General features: G+C 45.9%; 1 protein-coding gene across 1 annotated transcript in view; it reads right to left on the bottom strand.

Annotated features, from left to right (window-relative positions):
* COL6A3 (collagen type VI alpha 3 chain) overlaps positions 1-12,219 on the bottom strand; it is a 90,202-nt gene that overhangs the window by 13,552 nt on the left and 64,431 nt on the right. The window contains exons 28-39 of the mRNA XM_032753550.2: positions 11,366-11,428; positions 9,827-9,877; positions 9,568-9,603; positions 8,959-9,021; positions 7,624-7,686; positions 6,292-6,324; positions 6,172-6,208; positions 6,055-6,066; positions 5,464-5,957; positions 3,933-4,029; positions 2,034-2,732; positions 613-715 (exon numbers count right to left, since the gene is read on the bottom strand). Coding sequence (XP_032609441.1) covers positions 613-715; positions 2,034-2,732; positions 3,933-4,029; positions 5,464-5,957; positions 6,055-6,066; positions 6,172-6,208; positions 6,292-6,324; positions 7,624-7,686; positions 8,959-9,021; positions 9,568-9,603; positions 9,827-9,877; positions 11,366-11,428 — 1,751 coding nt within the window. The remainder of the gene's footprint in view (positions 1-612; positions 716-2,033; positions 2,733-3,932; positions 4,030-5,463; positions 5,958-6,054; positions 6,067-6,171; positions 6,209-6,291; positions 6,325-7,623; positions 7,687-8,958; positions 9,022-9,567; positions 9,604-9,826; positions 9,878-11,365; positions 11,429-12,219) is intronic.

Here is a 12,219-nt window from a genome sequence, read left to right as displayed (position 1 = left end):
ACTGAAGAACCACCCAGTTGAGCGCAGACAAAAATTGCTAACCCACAGAATTGCAAATTAAATAAATGGTTGTTGGCCAGGCCCAGTGGCTCATGCCTATAATCCCAGCACTTTGGGAGGCTGAGGAAGGCAGATCATTTGAGTTCAGGAGTTCTAGACCAGCCTGGACAACAAGGCGAAACCCCATCTCTACTGAAAGAAAAATACAAAAATTAGCCAGGCATGGAGGCATGCACCTGTAGTCCCAGGTACTCGGGAGGCTGAAGCACAAGAATTGCTTGAACCTAGGAGGCAGAAGTTGCAGTGAGCCAAGATTGCACAACTGCACTCCAGCCTGGGCAACACAGCAAGACTCTGTCTCTAAATAAATTAATTAAGTAAGCAAACAGATAGGTGATTATTGTTTTAAGCCACTAAGTTTTGGGTAGCTTGTTACATGGCAAAAGCTAACTGATAAAACAGATTATTTGAGAAGCATGACCCACATTACCTTCGGGAAGTCACATTTTCTGGATTTCAAGGTCCTCATCCCATAAAGTCAGGAGTTGGTTGGAGGACCTGTGCATTCCCTGAAGTGCTACAATTTTTAAGACAATAATTATAATCACTTACACTTGTTTGTGACCAAACTTCACAAGGTTTTTTGTGGGTTGGTCCCCTTGGAACCAGTCACACTGTTTCCTGATATCTGGGGACAAGTAAAAAGCATTTTCACCTAAAGAAAAAAACAAAGAAAACAATTGAACTGCATGCTAATAACATGAAAATTAAAATTAATCTGTCAACAAGTTAAATGAATCACATAGCATTTAGCCCATAATTATTGTTGAATTAACTATATCAGACAAACTACGTCCAGTGATTTTAAACATAAAGTATGATGGCATTTGATCCATAAAACGTGGTAAGCCAGTATGTTCTATTTGGCAGTATTTGGGTGATTAAGTTAAATATATATTTATCCAACATGAGAGAGAAGACAGGGATAGAAGAAAAATCAAGTGGAGAGTTTAACAAGTTCTAGACCCTTGGACATCAGATTATAATCCAACCGCTTTTCAGATTTTCTCAATGCTTTGTTGAACAAAGCTTTTGTTTTTAATCTTTGGAAGACAGGAATAGTGACCTGTGGGTGACCCTGGGGGCTTACCTTTTCTCCACATTTTTCCTTGAATCTTTTGGGGGCCAGACCCTCACAAATGTGAATACTGTTTTCATAGACCTCAACATTCCCTTAAATAGTAAACATTTAGCATATATATGTTTATTTATACTTTATAAATCCCCCTCATTTGTTCCAAGCCTTGCCTGTACTGACCCTGGGCTGCACACTGTACAAAGGCTCTGGAAACTATAATAGGCTGCACTTCCTCAAAGAGCAGTCTAGGGGACCACAGACCCACAAACAAATGATCAACAGGCCAGGTAATAGATGCCCTAAGTAGGGTGTCCGGATTAACCATGAGCAGGCCTTGGGAGCAGGCACCTTCATGGCAAGCAGAAGCCATTGGAATTGAGCTTTGAAGATGATATGGGTTTGCTGCTAAAGTGAGGTGGAGAGCATTCCAGGGAGGTGGAGCCCCATGAGCAAAGACCCAGTGGTATCCAAGCATGGGGCTGGTGGCTGAGCCCAGATCAAAGCAACTCTTTCTAGAAGCTTTCCCCGGTGCCCCTAACAGAAATCACTTCTCTTGTGACATGCCAGCCTATTATGTCATGCGTGATAAATGTGCATTTGATCCATTTGCCCACCCACTTGTAAACTGTTAAGGACACCAAGAGTGCCTTATGACTAGGTGGTGCTTGGTCAAATGTGGTGGAATAAAGGAGTCAATGAGAGCGAGGATTCTGTCTGCATGTTCCCTGCTTACTCTGGCTCCTAAAAGCATTTGTGGCATATGGCAGGTGTCTGTTAAATGAACGAAACAGTTCCTGTCAACACATCGGTTGTCTTTTCCATGACTGTTCCCATACTTCTCCTGGCCCGAGCATAAAGCCAGGCCAGGGCACATGCTGTGCCACGCAGGACTTACTGCTGACGAAGGACGGCAACAGCCTCCCGAAGCGCATCAAAGGCTCCTCATTGAGCTCGGTGGACTTGTCCGCTAATTTGAAGAAGACGTCGTTTGGCTCACTGGCGAAGGTGTATACCTCCTTGATGTTCACCTTCCTGCCAATGCCCAGGACCACGAAGAAGTAGCCCTTGCATTTGGCCTGCAGGATGACTCTCTGGGCCTCCTCCAGCTGCTGCTCCTGCACCTCGCCCGTCAGCATCAGGACCACAATTTTCAGGTCCCGTGGGTTTGGAGCACTTTCAAAGACATTCTCTATGGTGTATTCAATGGCACTGCCCAAGGCCCTGGTTCCCTGCAACTGTGTCATTCCCCTGCTGAGGAAGTCCACCAGCTTCTCCTTGGAGCCATAGTCAGTCAGGGAGAATTCCACCTTCACAGGTGGCACGCTGGCACTGCCCACAGACTCAGAGGGCGCGTGCTGCACAACGGCCACTCTGGCGAAGTGCTGGGAGGCCTTGGGGTCTGGGCTCATGTCCAGTTGTCTGACCAGGTATGCTATGTACTTCTTCATCTCATTGAACTGGAATAGGGTGGTGGTCTCAGCGCTGTCTAAGATGAAAGCCATGTCGATGTCCACATCGCTCCCTGCCGCTCTCCTGTCCCTGAAGGAAGGCCTCCAACTGCCAAATCCGCAGGATGGGTCGATGTTGCAGATGTCTAGAAAGAAGCATGGCAGCCTATTTGTTCTGTGACACCCACAGCAGGATACACAGCTCATCAATCTGCTGGGAGACTTGGGTAATTAAAATGATCACATAAGATCAAAAGCGGGCCAGAAGCGGTGGCTCATGCCTGTAATCCCAGCACTTTGGGAGGCCGAGGCAGGTGGATCACGAGGTCAAGAGATCGAGATCATCCTGGCCAACATGGTGAAACCCTGTCTCTACTGAAAATACAAAAATTAGCTGGGCCTGATGGCACATGCCTGTAGTCCCAGCTACTAGGGAAGCTGAGGCAGGAGAATCGCTTGAACCCAGGAAGCAGAGGTTGCAGTGGGCCAAGATTGTGCCACTGCACTCCAGCCTAGGCGACAAGAGCGAGACTCTGTCTAAAAAAAAAAAAGATCACAACGAAAACTGATTTATATCTTGCTGCCTTGATTTGATTACGGCCAGTTTTCAGTTTCTATCACCTAATACTTAGTAGATGAAACAAATCAGTAACCTAAAATCTTTGTAGTATACCATGTGCTGGCATTTTTTAAAGAAATGAAAAATTATCTTACTTCTTTGCCACTCTTTGAAGAAGTATGTTCTAGAAAGTCACTAGTGCCAAATATTTTCATTCTAGATTCTAATGTCTAAACTTAAGCAGAAACTGCCTCCTCCTTTGTTACCTATAAAATGAATTATCCCCCATCAAAGAGAAGCTGTTTTGGGAGGTTCATTTTTTTTTTTTTTTTTTTTTTTGAGACAAGAGTCTTGCTCTGTCGCCCAGGCTGGAGTGCAGTGGCGCAATCTCGGCTCACTGCAAGCTCCGCCTCCCGGGTTCACGCCATTCTCCTGCCTCAGCCTCTCCAAGTAGCTGGGACTACAGGCGCCCACCACCACGCCCGGCCAATTTTTTGTATTTTTAGCAGAGACGGGGTTTCACCATGGTCTCGATCTCCTGACCTCGTGATCCGCCTGCCTTGGCCTCCCAAAGTGCTGGGATTACAAGCGTGAGCCACCGCGCCCGGCCGGTTCATTTTTAATATAGAAATTGCTGCAGTAGTATTTACACTGGTAAATACGAGGCTTTGTGAATCAATTGAACTCAAGCTCTTTTTACAGATCATCATTATTCCCTCATTCTCCTATGGATATTATGTTTTGCAATTGCAGCTGAGCAGATCTTCCTGTTAGAGAAACAGCTTACCCAAGCAAACATGACACGTGAGGACATTCTCCAGGAAGTCTGTGAGGTCTCTCCCTGCAGGCAGGACAAGCGCATGCCCCACTGCTGTGTTATTGATCTGGTTTAAACAAAAGAACAATTTTGGTAGGGGCGTACATGATCAGTAATATCTGAAAATATGGCAGAGGAGTAAATCAAAGCCACATCAATAAAATAGATTAACTTCCCAATAGGGCAGTATTGGGAATATCTTCTCATTTGGGGGTGGTGCTAGGCTCTGAGTATAATGGAAAGACATAGGTTTTATTCTGGTAGGGTGAGCTAGAATTCATATCCCGCTCAAATGGGGTTCAGTTTTTTTCAGCTGTAGAATGGGGGGTAATACCTTCCTAATGGTGTCATTTGGAGGGTTAAATTAGATAATAAATGTTAGTACCTGGTGTATCCTCTGGCAAATAGTAGGAACTTAATCGTATCGTTATTTTTAGCAACAATATGGGAGCTCCATCCCTTCCCCGCCCTCTCAGGTGTGATTAAAGCAAGTAACAAAATCACTCCCAGTGGGTGCAAAGAGTCCTGTCTATCGCAGCCCCTGGCACACAATTAGTAATTATTCATTTAACAAATAGCTAGTTGGAATGAATGACTGAGCAAATAATTAATGAATGAATAATTTTTTGATCTTGTTGAAACCATGCTAAGAAACTCATGTGGTTCTGGGTCCCTCAGCCCACACGAGGACATATTTATGTGAATAAACCCCCCATCAAGAGCACATGGCTGGTAGCCCAACTTCAACCCTGGATTCCCAAGAATTACAAGGGACACTTGGCTTCTCCGTGGGCTAACCCTTGGGGCCTGACTGAAGAAAGCTTTGCACAGTGGTGTAGATTGGGGGTGCTGAGTCGGCATAGTTTTGGGGACCTCACTAAGAGACTGTAGGGCTCCAGGGCCACCCTGGATATTCACCTTCAGGGCCGACTGGGACAGAGTGGAGAGTGGAATGGGTATTATCAGCACATGGGTTTCAGAGTCTAATGGACTAGGGTCCTAGCCTCTCACGAGCACCTCACTAACAGCAGGATCTTCCTATCCATGAGGTGAGACTGATGATACAAACCTCACCAGCCAGTATGGGAAGCAAATGCCCAGTACACAGTAAGACACAGCTCAGAGTGTGCACAGGGGCCATCTTGGGAGGAGACAGGACTGATCCAAAAGTCCAGGTCCTCATGAATAAAGCAAACAAGTCACACCACCTTGTTAGTAGATAGAGGGTGTCACCAACACTAGCATCACTAACCGGCAAGAGCTGTCAACATGTGAGGAGGGACCTGCGGGCAGTGCTGCAGGCATGCAGGCGTCCCTGTAGTGCTGGAGCCACGAGGCTGTCCTGGAGACCTCACAAGAGAAGTTCTCAGGCAGATGGCCTCACTGGGGACGTTTTAGGAGCTATGGGACATGAAGCCACCAAGGAGCATGGACGTGTCTGAGAACCTTCCCAGAGCCCCAGAAGAAAGGGAGATGCCAATAGCACCCACAGAGCACAGACCTGCAAAGCGTTGATGAGCTGCCGGTCTTCCTGGCTTGTAAGGAACAAGGGGGTGATCCCTGCATCTGAGAGCTTGAGCACAGCCTCTCTGAGCTGTGGGGATGCTCTTGTGGGCGTGTTGCTGAAGAAAACAGCCACTTTCCTCATTAGGAATCCGTTCCTCACACGCTTAAATGTGTTCCTGGCCACAAATGACATGGCGGTCTCCAGACTCGGCTGTTTGGATGTCAGAGCCACCTGAAGGTTCTTAATCTTGTCCAGGAGGACCGACTTCCTCTTAGAGTCAGCAAACCGGATCTCCGTGGTCACCTCGTTGTTGTAGGTGACCACGGCCACCCGGGCCCCCCGTGGGCAGTTGCTCTCAGCAATGGTCAGGTCATTCACAATACTCAAGACCACATCTCGCATCCGGCCGAAAGTGTCTTGGTTGACCCCCTCAGAGGTGTCTAAAGCAAAGGCTAGTTCTGTTGGGAAGACGGGGCACTCCAGGGGCCCTGTGGAAAGTGGAGGGTGGAGGGTTAAAGACAAACTGTACTTACTACAAAAGGGAAGCTTCCTTTCCTTAGGAGAAAGTCACCAATATCAACTTACCATAACAGCAAGCTAGAAAAGAAGCAAAGAGAAGAAAGGGTGAGAGACTACTCTACCATGTGAGAATTTCGAATGTAAAAATATGCATTGTGAGACAACAGAAAATCATGTACTTACGGCATTTATCTTTGATGCTTTGGATGAGGGCACATTGCTTTAAAAGAAAATAAAAGAATATGTAAAGAGAGCAAATCAAAGGCTCATGAGGTAATGTCATTCTGGACACATGCAACTTACATCAATGGAGTCGCCTCTGTTGCCCTTGGGACCCTGTAAAACCAAGGAACGAAAGGCTGAGAGGTACAGCAGATGGGGAATTCGAATAAACAATCTTTGGCCCCCAGAAATACACAGAGCAAGACAAAGGGGCCCATGGATAACCTTGATTGTTTACAGCTTCTCCCTATAAACCTGATTTTATCCCTTTCAAAGCAAAAGAGAGAAGATTCTGAGAGCAAACGTGTTTCCCTGGGAGGTCATTTGGCTTTTGAAATAGTCTCATGTTCTGAAACCAGGAAGCTCACCACCAATCCATGTAAAGCCCACGAGTGAGCTTGGGTCTAGATTCTGCTTCTCTTGAGAAAAGAGCTCCCTTTCACAGACTTGCTTGATACGCCGTCCCCTGCCGAAGGGGCAGTGAGAGATCATTGAGCTGCCCTCGTTCCCTCAGTGTCTAATGCATCCCAGCTGAATTCCAGCCCGAGGAGCTCTAGGGACTGACTCGAGGCTTCCCTCGGTGTCCCATCCCTAAACCTCACCACCCTGACAGCCCAGCAGGCATCTCATGGGCCGTTAGTTGTCTTTCCAGGGGGCTACTTCTGCCTGCTTGGTCTTCTGTAGGAACTGGCTTAATGTGCTCCCGGCAACACTTCACCTACTTAAAGACAGCAATCAGACCCACCTGACGAGCCTTCTTTTCCCTAATTCAACCAAACTAAGCCCTGAACCTTTCCTTCTAGGAACGATTTTCCAACTCCTGAATTATCTTTTCCATTATTTTTTGAAACTCATCAATTTCAATATTGAGGGACAATATATGGAGAAATTCAAATAAGAAAACAAAGGTATTAGCAATAAAGAGGTTTGGAAGAGCTGTGGGAGGATGGCCTCCTGGCTCTTGGTGGCAGCATGACTAGCAGGCTTTAACCACAAATCAGGAGCTCCCTTGGGGATTTCATAGATCAAAGGAAGCATTGTCAAACCAAGGCCTGGCATAATTGCACTGCTTCTACAAGATGCAAGCAAAAGGTATTTAAATTTCCCCTCTTTGGTTTCTCCTCTACACAAACTTCAAATGAACCTATGCTGGGAAACTTTATATAAGGGGAAATTACAATACTCTCTAGATGACAGGATATCTCATGACACCTATTTTTTTAAAGTTTCTTGTTACTCTAAAATTCAAAATCTCTTTGCTGCATCATGATGTCAGAGAGGTGGTTTGACAACCAAGCACATACAAAGAGAGCACATTTTCTTGTGAGCAAAGCAGATGGTGGGAAGTTTTCAGGGACCACGTGTAAAGCAGCCAGCCCCAGGTGGCTGGGTCAGAACTGGATAAATACTTACAGCTGGTCCTGGGTAGCCAGGGTCTCCCTTCTGTCCAACTGTCCCTGGAGGTCCCGAATTTCCCTAGAGGGAGCAGAACAAAGATTGTTCAGTTGTGTCAGAAAGTGGAGAATTTAAGGCTCCTATAGTTGGAAGGGACGGTAAAAGTGATCTAACCCAAGGGACTCCATCACCATGAGAAATCTCTCACTTTAAGGGAGCTAAAATGTCTCTTAAATTCAGGGACAAGCAACCTCAACAAAGCCAATGGGAGTCCCCCACCAACTATAGAGGGATTGTGTTCTCTGCCAGGCTAAGGTAAGACAGATGCTTTCCCAAGAACCATTAATGTGATTACTAAGGATTCCCAGGAGAATAGGTAACAGACAATGAATTAGCTCATGTGTTCAGTGTAGATAATCATCCAATGTTTTAAATCTCTTTGGGATATTAAATGATCTAGTTTGACTGTCTTCACTGATCAAATTAATAGGATAATTATGTTTCCTTTTAAACTACATTTCAGGCTGAAAATAACTGTTAGCAACATTTACCCAGATCTAGGCCACAATTTGCTAACTGAAGACTCTGCCATTTTAAGAGGGTGAGTAAACATCCATTGAAGAATAATCTGGCCAGGTGTGGTGTCTCATGCATGTAATCCCAGCACTTTGGGAGGCTGAGGTGGGAGGATCACTTGATCCCAGGAGATGGAGGTTGCAGTGAGCCAAGATGGCACCACTGTACTCCAGCCCAGATGACAGACTGAGACCTTGGCAACAGAGTGAGACCTTGTCACACACCCACACACCCACACCCACACACACACACACACACACACACACACACACACATACAAAGAATAAAAAGAAACGAGCTATCAGGGCCAAAAGTAGCTTAAAGAAGAGGAATCTCAGCACCAGTAGTCTGAGGAGCCCATGGCCTTGGCCTGGCTCGCTTGAAGCCCAGAGGCTACAGAAGCAGTTTCCATGCCTCATTCACTCCCGTTGCCCGGCCATCTGGGTGGGCATGGCCCAAAGTGACTGCACAGACTTCCCAGTCACCCATAATGAGACTTGAGACTGTAGGTGGGTGCTGTGCCTGGAGTGAGCTGGGCTGGTGACCCTGTAGGTGAGTTGGAGGAAGAGGAATATACCTACAGGAGGAGAGCCGTGGACCACAGCCATGGTGGTGCCCTGAGGACATTGGTCTGGGGCTCAGGATTCCCTTCCTTCCACCCTGTGCTATCCCTGGCCAGGATGCAAGTGAAGGATAATTGTCAAAGCCTCAGCAGTTAATCACATTGAGATATACATTCTCATTCCTCACCTGCAGCCAAGGCCCAGGCAAACTTACCCTTCGGCCTCTGATGCCTTTGGGTCCTGCTGTTCCATTTAGCCCAGGCTCACCTGGGTTACCCTGGGAAGAAAGCCGAGAAGTGGCACAGTAAGCTCTGGAACAGAAGATCTCACTGAGGGTCCGTGGGGCAAGACATCCAGGGGACGTGTGGGTCACACTTTTCCAGGGCAGCCAAGTGGTTAGCTTTGATTCACTTTTCCGGTGGGTTACTAGTATATTTGTGGTATTTACAGATAGTCTTAATTTATTTAATCATGTATAGTATATAACCTACATACTAGTTAGTATAGTATATAACCTATATACTAGTTAGTATAGTATATAACCTATACTATCATATAGGTTATAGCATTTCACAGCTTACAGAGTACTTTGATTGCAGTTTATTTTCTTTAAATCTCATAAGCACCAGGACATGTATGTATTGTGACCTCCACTTGACAGATGAGAGAGTGTTTTAGGGAAGGAAGGGTCTTTCTCAGGGTAGCCCAGTTAACTGAGTGGCTGACCCAAGGCTAATGCCAAGATATTCTGATTCTCAGTCCATGGACATACCAGAGCCATCCCAAAATCATGATGATGCTTCACCGACCAGGGATTATTTACCTTTGGTCCTGGGTATCCAGGGAATCCTCTTTCTCCCTATAAAAGATAAATACGTTATTTAATACTTGGTTCTAATTTAAATTCATCTAAAATAAATTGACCTTGAAAGAAAGAAATGTCTGCTGAGTCATCAAAAGAAAACACTCACTCAAATACAAAGACAATTTTTAAAGAAACGATTCTTTTAAAACACATCAGAAGTTGTCCTTGGAGCCTCCTGGCAGCAAAGACACTTGGATAATCCTCAGCAGATACGTACTTTTTTGCCTCTGCGTCCTTCACTGCCAACTCCGTCTCTCCCATCATCTCCCTAAGAGTGGGAAAGAGATATGATTGTAGGTCGCCATGCCTGGCACACCATAACCACTGTCTCTGCCCTGCTGCTGCCCTGAGGAGTGGATCCTTGAGCTCCTGAAATGTTTGCAGACTAAGGTACAGGAGTAGGCACACTTCCTGCTCCTGTCCTATCCTCCAAGTGTGAACGAGACCATTTCTGTAGGTGGTGGGCTCAAAGGACTCCTGTAGCAAAATGGCACTGGCAGACTAACATAGAAAGAACTGCTGGTTGCTTTTAGAAAAGATTCTGTTTGGATGTAGAATCAAAGACTCATCAACCCCAAGAGTCTTAGAATTGACAGGAATCTTGATGGTTACTTTGATTCTCTGCATCCATGGGTCTTTGCTTCTATTTCAAAACCAAAACACCGAACTCCGTCTTTCAGGCTCAGGTCATATTCCCCCTCTCCACACCCCTTCCCTTCCTTCCAAGTCATCACCCCTAGACCCCCTCCTTTCCAGCACCTCCCCCTAGCATGCTCAGATCTGTTCCTGTTGCTCTCTCATGAGGAGCATTCAGAACTGGACATCATTAATTATTTCAAAAGAATCAGAAGAACTTGTGTGACTTGTACATTACTATCTCTAACATATGTAGGAATTGCCACTTCGTTCATTTACAGTTTTCAACAGATATCGACAACTAGAGATCTGTTGACCCAAATTAATAGAAACAGAATCAGGAAGAGATTTCCTTCAATAGTTTGAATAGACTTTAAAGTCTGAATTTTTCCCTGTGCTTCTGAGATTAAAAGTAATACAGATTGGTTTTTAAACTTCAGTTAGTTGAAAAGACAAAAATGCAAGAAAGAAAAATATTTTAATGCTTGGGATTAAAACAGTCAGATCAACCCGGTCCTTTTATATAGTGTTTAGGTGTCACGACTCCTTTTGGAAAAAGTCACAATGGACCGTAGATTACTTTATTCTTTTGTAACGTAGAAATGTACATTACAAAATTGTTGTCGGTGAGTTGTTGGGGCGTTTTTAAATAGCATTTAGAAAATGAGTTACTGAGGTAATAATTTCTATTCCTAAGATGTCTCATTCAAAACAAATTGTTTCCATCTGGACTGAGACCTAATCAAATCCAATTCCATTTTAACCCAAATGACATTTACTTCTTTGCCGAAAAGCTTCATCTAGTTATGCTTGCAAAGCATCTGTGGGACCTAAGATGAAGGTGGTTTGAGCTTCATTAGCCTCTACATTCCCTTGTATCAGGAAAAACACAGGGGAAAAAATGTCTCTACCCACAGCCCACCCCACCTCTCTACCCCTGCCAATAAAATGAAACTTGTTAAATTAATTTGCCGTGGGTGAGCAAGTTTCACTATTTGCAGCCGTATCCCCAGTAATACAAGAAGCAAGGCTCATCTTTATTTGGAACCCTCTCCTGGCTTCCTGCACCTTCCAGCAAAGAGTCAGCGACAGCCTGACCCCGAGTGCGCTGTGACCTTACCGTCTCCCCACGAGGGCCCCGGTTCCCGATTCCTCCTTTTGGTCCTGGCTCTCCGGGCTCACCCTAGACACGAGAGACATGGCTGAGACCCTGTGGCCCAAGGCTGGCTCACAGTGTGATGCCAAGCCATGCTTTTGCTCTAGGTAAGGGTGCTGCAACATGCTGACTTCACCTTGGAGATTTCAGTGGAATGATTTTCTAAATTGCAACATTCATGTGCAAACTCCTGGAAAAGAATCCAGGAGGGTGTGTGTCCTTTCCACCAGCATGGCACGGGGGACAGGCTGATGAGAAGAGAGAGTAATGGTTGGGAGAAGAAGGCACCGAAGGCGGTGGGCATTGAGCCAGCATAAAACCCCAAAACACTCTCCAGGCAGAGACCATCGTGGATTCACAGGAACTCATTTCTTTTACAGAGAACATGCAGTCTTTTCAGACTGGTTATGACAAATCGTAATTTATCTCAAAGCTGATAGAAAGGAGGTTCCCAGGCAGCCTTCATACAGCAGACTTGCTATTATCCAGAATAGTCAGGGTCGGGGCTCTTGGATGATCTAAATGTGATTAGCTGAGCCGCTGTGCCGTGCACTGCCCATGTTTAAAGACGGCTCGTTCCATATTATACTGAAAGTGTGCCAAGCACTGCCCGGCTACTCTGATGGCTCAGAGGGTGCTGCACTATCAGCACAAGTCAAGCAAGAGAGGAGCAGAAAACCCGGCAGCTGATGGAGGGCTGTGGCCAGGAGAAAGCCAGCCCTCTGAGCAGGGATGGTGGTGGGAATTATGGTGGAGATTGTCAGGGGACAGTGATCCCGCTGGCCAAGCCGTGATCAACAGGGGAGGCTGGAGTGGGA

The sequence above is a fragment of the Hylobates moloch genome, unplaced genomic scaffold, assembly GCF_009828535.3.
Source record: "Hylobates moloch isolate HMO894 unplaced genomic scaffold, HMol_V3 SCAFFOLD_1, whole genome shotgun sequence".
Taxonomy (NCBI): Eukaryota; Metazoa; Chordata; class Mammalia; order Primates; family Hylobatidae; genus Hylobates; species Hylobates moloch.
Note: the sequence above shows the minus strand (reverse complement) of the source record. Positions and strands in the feature narration are given on the sequence as shown.